Below are 17,259 nucleotides of genomic sequence, written 5' to 3'. Positions count from 1 at the left end.
GAGTCGGCGTGGGGGAAAACAGTCCATTCCCCCACAATGTAAATGCATGGGGTTAAGCCAGTTTAGCCGGTTTCGAATCACTTTTGCCGCTCGACAAAGTAAGATATATAGAATAACTGAGCCGTATTGGGTCAGATTGTCCGTACAGAATCTGTGACTGATAAACGACCCAACACAATGGCCAGGTGTCATTTTCTCATCAAAACACTCCAGGCTGCTCCGCCGACCCCCAAACAGGTGTGACATGCCAACTTCATAAATCACCCAGTCTTTCCATGAAGACGTTCATTCAGTGTTCCTCAATTTAATGGATTAAAAGTATGTATTACATACCATTTTAAAATTATCATAAAACGTGTCTTGTGCTATGAAATTGAAATAGACCATGAAATTGAGTTGACATGTCATTGTCACAATATTATTATAATTACTGACAATAGCGACGTTTTTTTATTTACTTTTTTATAGCAACCGTCTTCATCAAAACACTGGGTGATTTATGAAGCAGCCGAGCTATATATCGTGTAATATTTGTGGGAGCAGCTGCATTTTGACGGGAAAATGTACAAGTGTCGTGCATATAATGTGAGTATCAGCTTGAAGCACAAGCATGAGCCCAGCCCTTCCCATCATGAAATAAAGAAAACTTTTGAATGTTTTGTACATTAATAACCTCACGCATTATGTGGATATGTGATCGCTCATCGTGAAAAACTGCTTTAACGATAATTTGAGTCCTGTGACAAGTATGACTTTATTGCGTTTTGTACAACAAACTTTTGCCATTGCAATTAATGAAATCTCTTTTTTTAATCCGTACAATAATACCAGCATCATATAGTGCACATGTTTAATTGTAATGGACGTATTGAACAGGCTTTCGGAATTGATAAACGGCTCTGTCTGTTTATTCGGCAGTATAAAACTTCAGATCAGTGTTTTTTAACTTACTACACTCTAAAAAGTTGAATTGAAAATGGACTAACCCAGCAATTGGGTTGTTTTAACCCAGTGGTTGGGCTAAATGTTTGCTTAAAACAACCCATTCGCTGGGTTAAAACAACACAATTGCTGGGTTGGTCCATTTTCAACCCAACTTGGGTTATTTTTAACCCAGCATTTTTTAGAGTGTAGCGGTGCAGAACGCCATGTGGCAACTTTTCGGGACTGCACCAAGCAAAAATAAATCGTAATCATTACAAAGAGTAAAGTTAAAGCGTCTAATAAGGTCTACGTGCGTTCATTGTAATGGCTTGTTTTCCACCACGGCATATGGCAGATATGACGATGTGTGGACGTTCCCAGTAATGCCGACCAAGTCTAGGAGCTTCACTCACGAAAGTGAAAATGCCCTTATCGGTCGTATCGCAGTGCCCCCAGAATGCGATTTCTACCAAGGGGGAAACGCCTGGTCCTTCCAGAGTCTCGTACATTTCCTTTGTACATAGAGTCTGGCCGCTCTCCATTGACAAGCGTTAACTTCCTTGAAGGCGGGAACTCTGCTGAAGTTTAAAACTATTGGATCTGCCCAGAGCCACTCTGGATCTGCCATAACCAATCGCTAACGTTTGGTCGTGAACTAGTGCACGACATCAACGTCATCGTTTTCAGCCACTCCCTCTGTTCGCTGATTGGACCGGTTAAAATTTGACCGGAGAAATATACCGTAATCCCAGACAGAGTACTGAAATAAAAGGAAAATTGAGCGGAAGTACGTAGGAGGGCGGAGCCAGGCTAGGGGGAACCCAACCCAAAGTCAAAATCTGCATAACATCACTCAAAAGAGTTTTTGTTCAAACTTCAGAACTAATCTAAACACTTGAGAATCCTTCCATTATAACCAACAAAGTATAAACATGATCAATAAGAGATTCTTTGCACAGCATAAACAGCTTAATGGATTATAATGGGAGTCGTCGTAGGAGTGCAGCTTTGTGTACCTCGCGTTATAATTGACAGCTTCAGTGATATATAATGACAGTGATCTTTGCTCACTTTCTGTATATTATATATCTTGTGCTGCTAACTACACATTGCAAAGTTGACAACTGTATTTAATGTCTGTTGTAATGTAACGTATGTTGGTTTCTTTTTGTTTTGGTTTGATTCCGTTCTGTTCACGATCCTCGATGGTTTTTATGGTTACTGATTATCTTACATTGTCTCTAGTTCTGTTGATTAGCCTCCTTGTGTATTTAAAGGATTAGTTCACCTGATGATTTACTCACCCCCATCTCATCCAAGATATTCATGTCTTTCTTTCTTCAGTCGAACATTTTTTTAGTTTTTGAGGAAAACATTTCAGGATTTTTCTCCACATAATGGACTTCAATGGGAACCAACGGTTGAAGGTCCAAATCAATGCAGTTTCAAATGAAGGGCTTCAGAGGCTCTGCACCATCCCAGACGAGGAATAGGGTCTGATCTAGACAAACCATCGACTATTTTCAAGAAAAAAATTCTACATTTTATATACTTTTTAACCTAAATTGCTCATCTTGCGCTGCTCTGCGCCATGGATTGCGCAATCACGTCGGAAAGGTCACGCTAGCCGTAGGCGGAAGCGCCGCCCCAAGCGAACGTGCGAAGACTAATACAAACACCCTTTACCAAAAAACACTCCATCTTCAACTTCAAAATCATTGACATCGTTGTTTAACCTTTTTATGCTAAAGGATGTTTGCATTAGTCTTCACACGAGTGCTTCATAAACACAGAGGCGTCCTTCTGCCTACGTCTAGCGTCAGTCCGTGGTGTCGCAGAGCAGCACAAGATGAGCAATTTAGGTTAAAAAGTATATAAATGTAGATTTTTTTCTTGAAAATAGTCGATGGTTTGTCTAGATAAGACCCTATTCCTCGGCTGGGATCGTGCAGAGCCTCTGATACCCCTTTTCCACCAGCACCGGGTGCTTGTTCAGAGCTAGTGCCGGTTTGGAGTTGGTTCGACTGACGAGCCTTCAATCGAGCCGCTATTAGCTCGGTTAGCTGCCATTTAAAAAATGGCGGTCACAAGTTTGTGTTGGTCTTGTTGGTCATGGTAACCCAGCCCCGGACACAAGCGGTTCTTATTTCTAGAGCAGCAATGTTTTGGTGCTACTTTAGAACCACTTTTCCTGGTTCAGAGCTGGTGCTTTGGGTGTCGAAAGACAAAGAACCGATTTTTAAACGAAAAACCAGCACTCAAACTGCCTTGGTGGAAAAGGGGTATGAAGCCCTTCCTTTGAAACTGCATTGATTTGGACCTTCAGCCGCTGGTTGCCATTAAAGTCCATTATGTGGAGAAAAATCCTGAAATGTTTTCCTCCAAAAAACGTAATTTCTTTTCGACTGAAGAAAGAAAGACATGAACATCTTGGATGAGATGAGGGTGAGTAAATCATCAGGACATTTTCATTTTGAAGTGAACTGATCCTTTAAGCCTTTAGTTTTCAGTAGTTCTTGTCTAGTGTTAACGTTGTTATAGCTTGGTTTTTCCTGGTGTTCATTAAAAGTCAGTTGGATTGTCTTCTTGCGTCTCTCTTAGATTACTGCAGCTAACCCTAACACTTCACAACAAGAATCAATCAAGTGAACAGATTTGCTCTTCAGATGTAGTATTCTGTGCCTATGTAATCTCCGTGTGTTGAATGGGTGGTTGCTCAGGAATGGAGGGGGCGTGTGTCTGCTGCTCGCATAGTTTTCTATAGATAAACAGCCTAACAGTATCTCATTGAGTGAACAGATGCCAAAGAATCACACTACACCTTTAAAACCAACTTTACTGGCTAGCAGAATCGTTTGAAAGAGCAGGTAAGCACAAGATTTCTCATCTTTGATGGTCAGAATGAACAGAAAATCAATATATCTCTTATAACAACTTGATTTTTCAATGTCAATGTAATAATTCTGTTAACACATAACCAGTCCTTATTTTGCCTTCCTTTTTCAATAGATGCAATTAAAGTCTTCTTTGCTTTATAAACTTGTCAGTTTGACCCCTAAAGGTCATACAATATGATGACTTCATCGCTGAAGCTTTTTGACCTTTAACTCGTTGCTGTGTGTTTGTCATGGGATGCACTATTTTAACATATTTTACGTAGTAAAAAGTACGTCGTTTTTTCCATGTACAAGGCTTGAATTTTGATGCAAATACCTAATTTTACAAAATGTAAAGATGTAAACATTTTAGATTCATACTTATTTCTTCACTAATAAAACAAGTAAATTATTTAATTCATTTTCGAATGTACTAACGTTTTGGACGGTATCCACAATGAAACACTTTCACATCAGAATTGCACAGCTAACGTTAAAACATTTTGTCCCGTTCCTGTTTTATTTAATAAATATTTCGCTTGAATATTATTATACCTTTAAATCATTGCTTGGAAATAAAATAATATAAACGTGCTTTAATATTGAGTGATTTCACCATCTCGAATGCATCCATTGTTCTACAGTATTGAACTGTAACTGAGACGTGAATGTCATTTGTGCACTTAGACCCTTATTCACAATGACCTCCAAACAGGGTAACAGAGTGCCAGTGTGGCTGTAAATGAACTGCACCTGCCCCGTCCATCAGCCGCTGCCTCATGACACTTTTTTTAGCCGCATGGCTTCCTCGCAGAGACACGCCAGCACCAGCAGTATACAATGTTATGCATCATTTTCCTGTTTATCACTGTAAAGCTGCTTTGAAACAATCTGCATTGTATAAAGCGCTGTATAAATAAAGGTGACTTGACTTAAAAGGGGTAAAAAAGACTATAAAATGTATATACAAATTATATATTTTTACTTTAGGTTAAAGTCGGCATGAAATTTGAAATCCCTGTTGTGACGTATCCGAGTGAAATGGCTTCTAGAACAAGAAAAAAATGTAGGGCGGGGCTTGATTGGATGGTTGTGATTTGCTATTGGTCAATCTCATGTGAGTGACAGGTTGTCCCGCCCTTTTTGATTAACGATTATGAGAGCACATTAATTATGAATTATGAAAAAAAATCATGATTTGCATGGATAAATAATTTATAATAAATACTGCTATATCCAATAAAAAAATGTTTAATAAAGAATTGTCAGTTTTGATTTCATGATTACTTTCATGGCTACAGACATTTTACGATGGCTCGCTTATGTATATGCAGCAATTATTATTATTATCCTTAACTTTTAAACATGGCAGTCAAGCCAGCATTTAAGGTTTGTCTTGACGAACATAACTTTTTCTTGTAAAATCACATTTATTTGGCCTATTTGAATTACTCTGAATGGGGTTTATGAGCCCAAACTTCTGTATCCTGTAAAACAGGTTGCATCGCTTCCGGTTCAGGTCTTTCATATGTGTTTAAAGAGCCACTTTACTCAAGATACCTTCAAAAGAGCAAACATAACCCATGTCCATTGTATATGGAGATTGATATCTAATCTTTAATTTTTAATCTTCTTTAAATCGAATAAAATGGCAACGATAAAAAGAACTAGCCAGGTTAGCTGATTACCTTAAAAGTCCATTGATATCGCCATACTGCTGTTAAAGGGACAGTTCACCCAAAAGTGACAATTTTCTTTCTTCTGTTGAACACAAAATAAGATATTTTGAAGAATGTGACAGTTGATGGACCCCATTGACTTCCATGGTAGGAAAAAATACTGTTTGGTTACCGACATTATTCAAAATATCTTCTTTTGTGTTCAGAAGAAAGAAACTCATAAAGGTTTGGAACAACTTGAGGGTGAGTAAATGATGAGACTTTTCATTTTTGGGTGAACTATCCCTTTAACGCTTTCTCCGACAAGCAGATGCAATGAGCCCTGTTTTCCTGTTCGTCATGTGACATTTCAATTCATTTTAAAGCTACTAATTCTAATTCAGTTATTGTTCCTGTCTTTCTATCGGAGACCAGAAAGTAACAATTAAGGGTGCGTTCACACTTCGTAGTTCGGTTCGCTTGGTCCGGACCAAAAATAAAAACCTTTAGCCCTGCTTGGTGTTCACATTGGCATTTTTATCACCGAACCTAAAGGCTTAGGGATATCTTCACAACCTGATGGTTGGCTTTTATGACGCATTGCCTATTTTGAGACAGAACTTACCGAACATATAAAACAATCCTGTGTGCTGGGTTAAATGCGCTCGTTGTATGTGCGTAGCCTACATGACGGTATTTTGACCGGCTAAGAACTCATGAAGAGCTTATAAAATGTGTAAAGGAGTCAAAACAGCGTCAAGAATCACTCCGTCACACACACAAACACAGATCTGCTGCGAGGAGACTCGGTTCTGACGCCTGTACCACACTCTAATGGGCAAACACGCGACTATGACGAGTAAAAAACAGCTATGCTTGAGCATTCTGCCCTTTTTAGGGTCTCAACTTCCTGTTTTTGGTTCGTTGACATGTCTTTGCGTTCATATTTCATTCGAAACACACCAGAGTTCATTCGGAAGCGGATCAATACCCATCTTTTCAGTGATTGGTGCGCATCAGGGTTCAGATGGCAGCGTTCACACTTCTTCAAATGAACGCACTAACAGAGCAATCGCACCAGGATTCGTTTTAATCCAACCAAACATGCCAAGTGTGAACACGCCCTAAACCTCACTCACTTCCTATCGACTGATGCTAGAGACCGCAATCCTTCTCTACTGTAGTTCCTTCTCTACTGAGCTACTGATATTCTGGGCTTCACTGTTTACACTCTTATTTGTAGTCACCACATGGCAACACCATTCATTTACATAGAGTTAAACCATACTAAACTTTGCTATACCGAGGTCTCAGTCGCTCATGTCACTTTTGTTTGAATTAGGTCTCTTGGCTGCATCAGTGTGTGTGTCCATTGTTGAAACCTGAGTAACCTAAGCCAAATATTTCATTCCAAACAGGGTGCTGGAGTCTGACATCAAAAAGGTGACGTCTCTTGCGGACATAGAGAGCAAACAGAGTTCTGCCAGTCAGGTGACTGAAGCTACACAGCTCTCCTCAATGATCAAACTTGATCCTCCAGCGAAGGGGGTTAAAAACAGTGTTCCACATCCATTCCTTCCCACCAGCAAGCTGAGTAAACCAGTGGAGCCCAGGGCCAGTGCCATGAATGTGGCTGACCTGCCCACCTTCTCGCCATCACTTTACCCCCCCAGTGCCTTTAATTATGAGCGTCCTCGTCATTTCATTCAGTCCATGCCCAGTTTTCACACACCTGACAGTGAGATCAGCAAGCCGAACGACTTCAGCAGCCCAGCTTCAACTGCTCCACCGCCGCCGATGAGCCCTCCTCAGCCTACAGCCACTCGCACATCAATGTGCTCCAGCATGACTTTGATTCCTAAAGCACGGGCTGCTCCAAACAGTGAGAATCTGTCGCCAGCAGCTTTCCTATCATCCGTCCTGCCTTCACTGCCGAGCTCCCAGGCAAAATGCATTTCCGTACCTCAATCGTCCTCTCCCAGGCTCTCCCCTAGATCACACAGCCCATCGCCAAAGCCCCAAGAACGACCTCTGCCTGCTTTAAGTCAGTCACTGAATCACGCTCCTTCAACTGTCCTGCCTCGGATATCTCCAGATTCCCTGAAAACACCTGCTCCACCTCAACAGCCCCCGCCTGTCTCTCAGATTACCTACACGCCCAACATGTAAGTGTGATATCAATGAAACTCTTAAATGCATTTCAAAGTGTGCTCAGATATGCCAAAATTCAGATTACAGTTCTCCTCCTGTACTTCCAATCTTATCCGAGTGGTGTTATCCACATACAATTTGTAGCTCTCTGTCAAAATTTGTTTTTATTTTACCTAAAGGGTTTTAAGAGAACTCCACAGTCATCCCAATTTCCCATGTTTTTTTTATAGCTTGCCAAAGCCGATCTTGAAGAAGACTGTTTCCCGACCAGCGTCCCGTGCCACAGATGAAGACATTCAGGGCTCAAAAGATGCTCTTATCCAAGACCTTGAAAAGAAGCTACGAAACAAAGTTCCTCAACAAAGGAACAGTCAGGTATCTAAAGATTTTCCCCGAGTTCCTGATCTGTCTATTGGTGATAAAAGTGCTCCACTGAAAATCTAAGTATTAGGCCCAATCTCAAATCTATTTTATTCCCCTTCGCCTACCCCAGGGGTGTCCAAACTCAGTCCTGGAGGGCCACTGTCCTGCAGTGTTTAGCTCTAGCTTGCCTCAACACACCTGCCTAGAAGTTTCTAGTATCCCTAATCCCTAATCCCTAAAACTCTGCAGGACCGTGGCCCTCCAGGATCAGGATTGGACACCCCTGACCTACCCCTTGCCCCTTGAAACAGAAGCCCCGTTTCCACCGAAATTACCTGGAACAATTTGTACCAGGAACTTTTTTTACAGGAACTTTTTTTTCCCCAGACCTGCTACTGTCTGCGTTTCCACTGCGGTCTAAAGTACCGTGAAGATTAGACAAATTAGTCCAGAGATGTGGGACTGCGCGCGGCTGCTCCTCCCAGTCAGAGACGGACAATAAGATGGACAATAATCATTTTTGTGCGATACTGTCTGCAACAATAACAAGTATGGAGGAGATGCAAGCAGCGCTGCTTTTGCTGGTTATGTATTGGTTTACTAAAGAGATTAACAAAACGGCTGAAAAGAGACGAGCACTGATACTAAACAGTATTCTGAAAGCTCGTAAAGCTTGATTTAAAATAAGACAACGGATGTTATTATCAGCTATTACGGACATTGACCGTGAGATTGCTGAGACAAACGCGTGCCATCGGACAGAAAGAGCAAGATTGATATTTACTGAACGCAGAACGAACCTAGCAAAAGACTTTTAAAAAGGCAGGTTGAAATAAAATGCTGCGTGAGCTCAAACGATCAGCATTTTCAGCGCCCAAGTCCCACCCTCGAAAGTTCCTGAACTACTACCTTGGGAGCAGGGACTCTCGGAGGGGGAAATATTTCCCTGGAACTTCATTTAGACCATGATCCCTGCGGTCGAAACACACAGAGTACCAGCCCAAAGTTCCTAGTTCCTGGGGAAAGTTCTTGCGGTGGAAACGCGGCTAGAGTGGCAAGGCGTAGGGGTAAAAACATTCCCCTAAGACATGGGACACCACTACTACACCATTACACGTCATCATACCCCGTTTCTTTTATTAGTGTCCTGTAACATTTAACCAGTATGAACAGCAGTGAAGTGCGTAAACTATAACAGAAATCAGGCGCGAGAACGTTTAACAAATTACTCACTCCCAACGTTGTTTTGCGCTGTATTTGGACTTAATAAAACGGCGCTCGTTTTCAGTTCAAAAACATCATCTTAGTTTCCTAAGATGATACAGAATGATACAGAACATACAACACTGGCGAAGCCGCTTTTCCATCGGGCCAAACTGTTCTCTTGTTCTCTTGTTGATCCGAGCCGGCCGGTACGGAAATGCTTTCGTTTTCTACTGTGGTGCTGCGTTAACGGAGCTCTTTGCAATGTAATACAAACGAGGCAGTTGTTGCCTTACAGACGCAAGACTTTACAGACGATACATGATATAAATATCGACTGCAATTTTTTTTAACTGTATTGTTAATTTATTAATTATTAGTTCACATCACTCAAATGGTGTGTTTAGCAAGCTACAGAGAAACCGAGTGGCAACATCACTACATGCATTCTAGCAGCACGGTAGTCGGTGTATGCAGGGAAATTCATTCATGTGGTCCCGAAAAATCTTCGTTTGAAGGGCTATCTGGCCCTTCCCCTTACCCCTACGACTTCAGCCAAAAGAGAATCGAGACACCCCTACCCCTTCACGTGAACGCGCAAAACGAAGGGGAAGGGCTAAGGGGTAGAAATGGGATTGGGCCTAAGTGAATGTTTTTCCCCACAGCAGAAGATGTCTTATGAGGAGCGGATGGCTAGAAGATTGTTGGGTGCAGATAATGCTGCCTCAGTATTTGATTTTGAAAACTCCTTCAGTTCAGAGGCTGAACAGGTATTGTCGTTTTCAGTTATTTGATGTTTAATGTAATTGCTAAATACCAAGTCTCTGTGCAAGCCGAGATGACTGCTCTATGGCTATATTCACAAAGAATCATGTTTGTATCACTAAAAACTGTGTTCACTGATTAGGAAAGAGATTGACCACCACATAATATAACCAAAGAGACGCCCTCAAATCTTCAAGTCTTTTTAGTTAATTTGATATGTTCTTTATGAATGGACTTGCAACTTTACAGCTATTTTTTCTTTCAATCTGTCATTGAGTATATTATGCACACTCATAATGATGTATCATAATGTAACTTTACCTCAACGAATGCGATTAAGCTCATAATCATAGTAACCATAAACTAAGTAAACTAAGTAGCGTACAACGATTTTAATTGATCACATTATTACCATTCTGATCAAAGTACGAATGTGCGCGGAAGTACGTGGATGCTGTGTTTTGTTCACACAACTTCACGAGTGAACTTGTGACATTATTCTGAAGTTTTCCCTCAGAATCACTGAACTCAACTCAACTCACTGCGCAGTCCCTGCTCCTCATCTTCATCCAGAGACGGTGTGAAAAACCTGACGGCAGTGTAGACAACCCCATGGCATTGTTATGTTCAACACGGCGCCGAATACTATCCAACACCTCTATAGAAATGTGTTCTGCATTTGATGAAAGTAGATTAAAAACTTTGGCCAGTAATACTGAGTTTATCATTTGGGGTATGCAAATGATGGTAGTAAGAATAACCACACTTACAATTATTCATTTAGCAGACGCTGTTATCCAAAGCAACTAATGCCGAGTTCACACTGCCAGATTTTTGCCCTGATTTTGACTCGCCGACAGGTTTTGCAAAATCGCTGATAAATGCCCAAAATCATTGGCAAATCGGTGCTTGTTCACGTGAGTGACAATCACACAGTATGAATTTTCAAAGACACAATCTGAGAGACAAGAGAGCAAGATACAGGGCAGCGGGAGGTTCAGGGAGGAGTTATAGACCAGAATATCAGTATTTGAATAGATATATTTATAATTATATCAAACAGAAACACAGCACAAACATTTGCTTGACCAGTCACAACAACAGCACATTGCAAAATCATTTATTTACCTCCAACTCTATTTGCAGAACACAATCTTTACTCCCTGCGTCTCCCCAACCATTTCCTCCTCCATAATCTTTTTAGTTGTTCTCCTTTTGGCTTTAAATCAACGCACAGACAATTTAGATTGCAAGCTTTCTGCAGTCTATAATTTTTAATAACAATTCCAGTCTCGTGTTAGACTGGGTAAACCCAGCCCGATCTGCCGGTGATTTGATTTCGCCCTGCAGCTCAGGCTGGAAACCTGTTTCTATCCTGCTTCTGTAACAAATTTGTGGCAACCAATCACCATCCATCCATCCATCCATCTTCTTCCGCTTATCCGGGGCCGGGTCGCGGGGGCAGCAGTCTAAGCAGAGATGCCCAGACTTCCCTCTCCCTAGACACTTCCTCCAGCTCTTCCGGGGGGACACCGAGGCGTTCCAAGGCCAGCCGGGAGACATAGTCCCTCCAGCGTGTCCTTGGTCTTCCCCGGGGCCTCCTCCCGGTTGGACATGCCCGAAACACCTTCCCGGGAAGGCGTTCAGGAGGCATCCGGAACAGATGCCCGAGCCACCTCAGCTGTCCCCTCTCGATGTGGAGGAGCAGCGGCTCTACTCCGAGTTCCTCCCGAGTGACTGAGCTTCTCACCCTATCTCTAAGGGAGCGCCCAGCCACCCTGCGGAGAAAGCTCATTTCGGCCGCCTGTATCCGGGATCTTGTCCTTTCGGTCATGACCCAAAGCTCATGACCATAGGTGAGAGTAGGAACGTAGATTGACCGGTAAATCGAGAGCTTCGCCTTACGGCTTAGCTCTTTCTTCACCACGACAGACCGGTACATCGACCGCATTACTGCAGAAGCTGCACCGATCCGTCTGTCAATCTCCCGTTCCATCCTCCCCTCACTCGTGAACAAGACCCCTAGATACTTGAACTCCTCCACTTGGGGCAGGAACTCTCCACCAACCTGAAGTGGGCAAGCCACCCTTTTCCGACTGAGGACCATGGCCTCGGATTTGGAGGTGCTGATCCCCATCCCAGCCGCTTCACACTCGGCTGCAAACCGTCCCAGTGCATGCTGAAGGTCCTGGTTAGAAGGGGCCAACACGACAACGTCATCCGCAAAGAGCAGAGACGAAACCGTGTGGTCCCCAAACCTGACACCCTCCGGCCCTTGGCTGCGCCTAGAAATTCTGTCCATAAAAATTATGAACAGAACCGGCGACAAAGGGCAGCCCTGCCGGAGTCCAACATGCACCGGGAACAAGTCTGACTTACTGCCGGCAATGCGGACCAAACTCCTGCTTCGGTCATACAGGGACCGGACAGCCCTCAGCAAAGGACCCCGGACCCCATATTCCCCCAGCACCCTCCACAGGACGCCGCGAGGGACACAGTCGAATGCCTTCTCCAAATCCACAAAACAAATGTGGACTGGTTGGGCAAACTCCCATGAACCCTCCAGCACCCTGTAGAGGGTATAGAGCTGGTCCAGTGTTCCACGACCAGGACGAAAACCACACTGTTCCTCCTGAATCCGAGGTTCCACTATCGGCCGAATTCTCCTCTCCAGTACCCTGGCATAGACTTTCCCGGGGAGGCTGAGAAGTGTGATCCCCCTATAGTTGGAACACACCCTCCGGTCCCCCTTTTTAAAAAGAGGAACCACCACCCCGGTCTGCCATCCCAGAGGCACTGTCCCCGACCGCCACGCGATGCTGCAGAGGCGTGTCAGCCAAGACAGCCCCACAACATCCAGAGACTTGAGGTACTCAGGGCGGATCTCATCCACCCCCGGTGCCTTGCCACCGAGGAGTTTCTTGACCACCTCGGTGACTTCAGCTTGGGTGATGGACGAGTCCTCCTCTGAGCCCCCAGCCTCTGCTTCCTCAATGGAAGACATGACGGCGGGATTGAGGAGATCCTCGAAGTATTCCTTCCACCGTCCGACAACATCCCCAGTTGAGGTCAACAGCCGCCCATCGCCACTGTAAACAGCGTTGGTAGGGCACTGCTTCCCCCTCCTGAGGCGCCGGACGGTTTGCCAGAATCTCTTCGAGGCCAGCCGATAGTCCTTTTCCATGGCCTCACCGAACTCCTCCCAGGCCCGAGTTTTTGCCTCCACAACCACCCGGGCTGCAGTCCGTTTAGCCTGCTGGTACCTGTCAGCTGCCTCAGGAGTCCCACAAGCCAGCCAGGCCCGATAGGACTCCTTCTTCAGCTTGACGGCATCCCTTACTTCCGGTGTCCACCACCGGGTTCGGGGATTGCCGCCTCGACAGGCACCGGAGACCTTGCGTCCACAGCTCCGAGCAGCCGCTTTGACAATGGAGGTGGAGAACGTGGTCCACTCGGACTCAATATCTCCAGCCTCCCTCGGGATCTGGTCGAAGCTCTGCCGGAGGCAGGAGTTGAAGATCTCTCTGACAGGAGACTCGGCCAAACGTTCCCAGCAGACCCTCACAGTACGTTTGGGTCTACCGAGTCTATCCAGCTTCCTCCCCCGCCATCGGATCCAACTCACCACCAGGTGGTGATCAGTTGACAGCTCCGCCCCTCTCTTCACCCGAGTGTCCAAGACATACGGCCGCAGGTCAGATGAAACGACCACGAAGTCGATCATTGACCTACGACCTAGGGTGTCCTGGTGCCATGTGCACTGATGGACACCCTTATGCTTGAACATGGTGTTCGTTATGGACAAACTGTAACTAGCACAGAAGTCCAATAACTGAACACCACTCGGGTTCAGATCAGGGGGGCCGTTCCTCCCAATCACGCCCCTCCAGGTTTCACTGTCATTGCCCACGTGGGCGTTGAAGTCCCCCAGTAGAACGACGGAGTCCCCAGTCGGAGCACTCTCCAGCACCCCTCCCAGGGACACCAAGAAGGTCGGGTACTCTGCACTGCTGTTTGGCCCATAGGCACACACAACAGTGAGAGACCTATCCCCGAGCCGAAGCCGCAGGGAAACGACCCTCTCGTTCACCGGGGTAAACTCCAACACATGGCGGCAGAGCTGGGGGGCTATAAGCAAACCCACACCAGCCCGCCGCCTCTCACCATGGGCAACTCCAGAGTGGTGAAGAGTCCATCCCCTCTCGAGAAGTGTGGTTCCAGAGCCCAAGCCGTGCGTGGAGGTGATTCCGACTATCTCTAGTCGGAACCTCTCAACCTCACGCACAAGCTCAGGCTCTTTCCCCGCCAGCGAGGTGACATTCCATGTCCCAAGAGCTAGTTTCCGTGTCCAGGGATCGGATCGTCTAGGCCCCCGCCTTCGACTGCTGCCCGATTCGCTTTGCACCGGCCCCTTACGGTCCCTCCCGTGAGTGGTGGGCCCACGGGAAGGTGTCCCCACGTCGCTCCTTTGGGCTGAGCCCGGCCGGACCCCGTGGGGGAAGGCCCGGCCACCAGGCGCTCGCATACGAGCCCCAACCCCAGGCCTGGCTCCAGGGTGGGGCCCCGGCTGCGCCATACCGGGCGACGTCACGGTCCTCCTTTTTTTTGGCATCATAAGGGTTTTTGAACTGCTCTTAGTCTGACTCGTCACCAACCAATCACAAAACAGCTTATCCACCTGGCGCGCTATTGTTGGGTTTAACACAATGACGGATAGAGAAGCAATATATCGTTGGTCTGAATGGTTGAAGGACTATCCAATTGCGTACATAGTCATTTGAACTATGCCCGTTGATCACGCCTCTTGTGCCGTAGAAAAAACAGAGCAGACTCCCCAGACCAATGTTCAATCTTAAAAGATTGAGCTTGGTCTGGTGATAGCCAGACAAGTCTCGCGTAAGAACTCCCGTCTGACCCACACGTTGTTTCCTTCTCACTTCTCGCGTGTGTTTGGTTGTGAAGCGTAGTTTGCGTACGGGACAGAGCTGTCTGTGATTCTTCCTCTTGTACAGTCATCCAGTGTGAAACCTCCTGTGGCCGATCCATCGGTCAGTGTGTAAACAGCAGTGACTGAATGCTACCCCAGATAGTCATGCAGTGTGAAAAGAGCAGTGATCCGACAAGTTTGAAAATCGTGCAGTCTGAACTTGGCATTTCAAATTTGGAGAGCAATAAAAGCAATCAAACCAACAATAGGGCAACAATATGCAAGTTCTGCTACTAGTCCCAGTTACTCTAGTACAGTATACAAAGCAAGGTTTTTTTTTTTTTTTTAAATAGATAGGCCTATAGAATAGTACGTGTTAGTATTAATTGGTCAAGGGTTGACGAGAAAATGCGTCTTCAGTAGCTTCTTGAAAATGGCTTAAGACTCAGCAGCTCGGGTTGAGTTGGGCAGGTCTTCCACCTGCTTGGCACAGTCATGGTAAAGGTCTGAAAGTGATTTTATGCCTCTTTGAGATGATGGCGCTGTTCACTTGCAGAATGCAAGGTTCTAGAGGGCACGTAGGTCTGAAGTAAAGAGTTTAGGCATTAGGCAAACATCCATGCCTTGGATTTGATGCGAGTGACAATTGGCAACCGGTGCAATTTTATGAGGAGAGGTGTGACGTGCACTCTCTTCAGTCTCATTAAAGACCACTCTTGACCATTCTGGATCAGTTGCAGAGGTTTGACAGTGCATGCTGGAAGGCCTGCCAAGAGTGCATTACAATAGTCAAATCTGGATAGAACAAGAGCTTGGACAAGGAGTTGTGTAGCTCCGATAGGAAGGGCCTGATCTTATAAGGCAAATCTGCAAGCCTGTGCAGTTCTAGCAATGAGATCTGTGAAGTTCAACTGATCATCAATCACAACTCAAGGTTTCTGGCTGTCCTAAACTGTTGATACTGGTCCTCTTTTGATTTGTCATTTTGGTCCATATCCTGCTTGCCATGGTCCATAATGTTTGAACGAAACTACAACAGTGTGCGGCTAGAGTCGACGTTATGCAGTTACCCACGCCATGATTTCTCCGGCAGTAAAAGCGGAAACCGAGAGTAACGCGGATATTACGACTCCCTCACACGTCCCGGTTCTTTGGTTAAAATCGCAATTTTCTCACGATTTACAAATAGTTGGACACATTTGAGATATTGTAAGTACTCAACTGAACAAAATATATAACACTGGCCTATCTTTACTCAAAGTAGTAAGAACGACAGACAATCTGCATTAATAGACTCAGTTTTAGGTGATCAGCAGAAGTATTTCAGTAAGACAGTAATAACATGAGTTAGCTGGAAACTTACACAATATAACACACAAAACTATGTAACACCAGGTAGAAAATATATACATCAATAATTATTCATATTTACCAGTTGTGATTCTGAGGAGCTGGTCCAAATAAACTGAGTACTGACCCATCTTTCAAGAGCAAGTGCTTTGCGAATCCCGCATTGAACTCTGAGATTTGAGAAGCAGTCGTCAGTAAAATGGCGTGTTTGAGGGACAAGTTGTTCGCGGGTGGACGATGTACAACATAGGCGGGCATTATGCAAATGTTGTATCGCCGTAATGCAGTGGGATTCGAATGACAGACGACTCGTTTATGCGGTTCAGAGATGATTCTTTCTTTTGGAAGACAATAATATATTGTGCATTTTCGACAACTTTGCAGAACGTTTACAATCACAAACAGCTACACACTGCATGAAAGGGAATATTTGAAAACCAAAGTAGGGGCACTTTAAAGGGTCATGAAACCCCCTGTTTCAGCAGCCGTCATTTCTCACCACAGTTTTGAAAAATGCTATAAAAGTGGGCGTGGTTAAGCTGCGAAGTGGAGACAACACAGTTTTATGAGCCGTTTGATCGGTTAATGGGCCGTAAAGAGCGGTTACACTCACAGTGTGGTTGAATCGCGTATGTTTCGAAGACTCAGGATCTACTGAAGAGAACGTATGCGACACATAAACTCAAAAAAACAAAATGACGCAAATAAACACACAGCATGTGTTGATTGACAGGCGCTTCAAAGAGTTAGATCACATTCAGTAAGTGAGCGAAGCATTAAAGGGTTAGTTCACCCAAAAATGAAAATTCTGTCATTAATTACTCACCCTCATGTCGTTGGACACCCGTAAGACCTCCGTTCATCTTCAGAACACAAATGAAGATATTTTAGTTGAAAGCTGATGCTGAGAAAGGCTTCAGATAGGCCTCCATTGGCATTCAGTACATTTACACTCCCAAGACCCATAAAAGGCACTTAAAAAGTCATTACAAAGTCCATCTCACCACAGTGACTCTACAATAATTTTACGATGCGACGACAA

General features: G+C 44.7%; 1 protein-coding gene across 7 annotated transcripts in view; it reads left to right on the top strand.

The window, feature by feature from the left end:
* myot (myotilin) overlaps positions 1-17,259 on the top strand; it is a 60,185-nt gene that overhangs the window by 18,883 nt on the left and 24,043 nt on the right. For 3 of the 7 annotated variants that reach the window (XM_079838996.1, XM_079838997.1, XM_079838998.1), the window contains exons 9-11: positions 6,877-7,623; positions 7,840-7,984; positions 9,841-9,945. In XM_079838996.1, the coding sequence (XP_079695122.1) occupies positions 6,877-7,623; positions 7,840-7,984; positions 9,841-9,945 (997 nt within the window). The remainder of the gene's footprint in view (positions 1-6,876; positions 7,624-7,839; positions 7,985-9,840; positions 9,946-17,259) is intronic. The other 4 variants (XM_079839000.1, XM_079838999.1, XM_079839001.1 and 1 more) reach the window with 2 other exon arrangements.

The sequence above is a fragment of the Gobio gobio genome (genome assembly GCF_949357685.1).
Source record: "Gobio gobio genome assembly, chromosome: 16".
Lineage (NCBI taxonomy): Eukaryota > Metazoa > Chordata > Actinopteri > Cypriniformes > Gobionidae > Gobio > Gobio gobio.
Note: the sequence above shows the minus strand (reverse complement) of the source record. Positions and strands in the feature narration are given on the sequence as shown.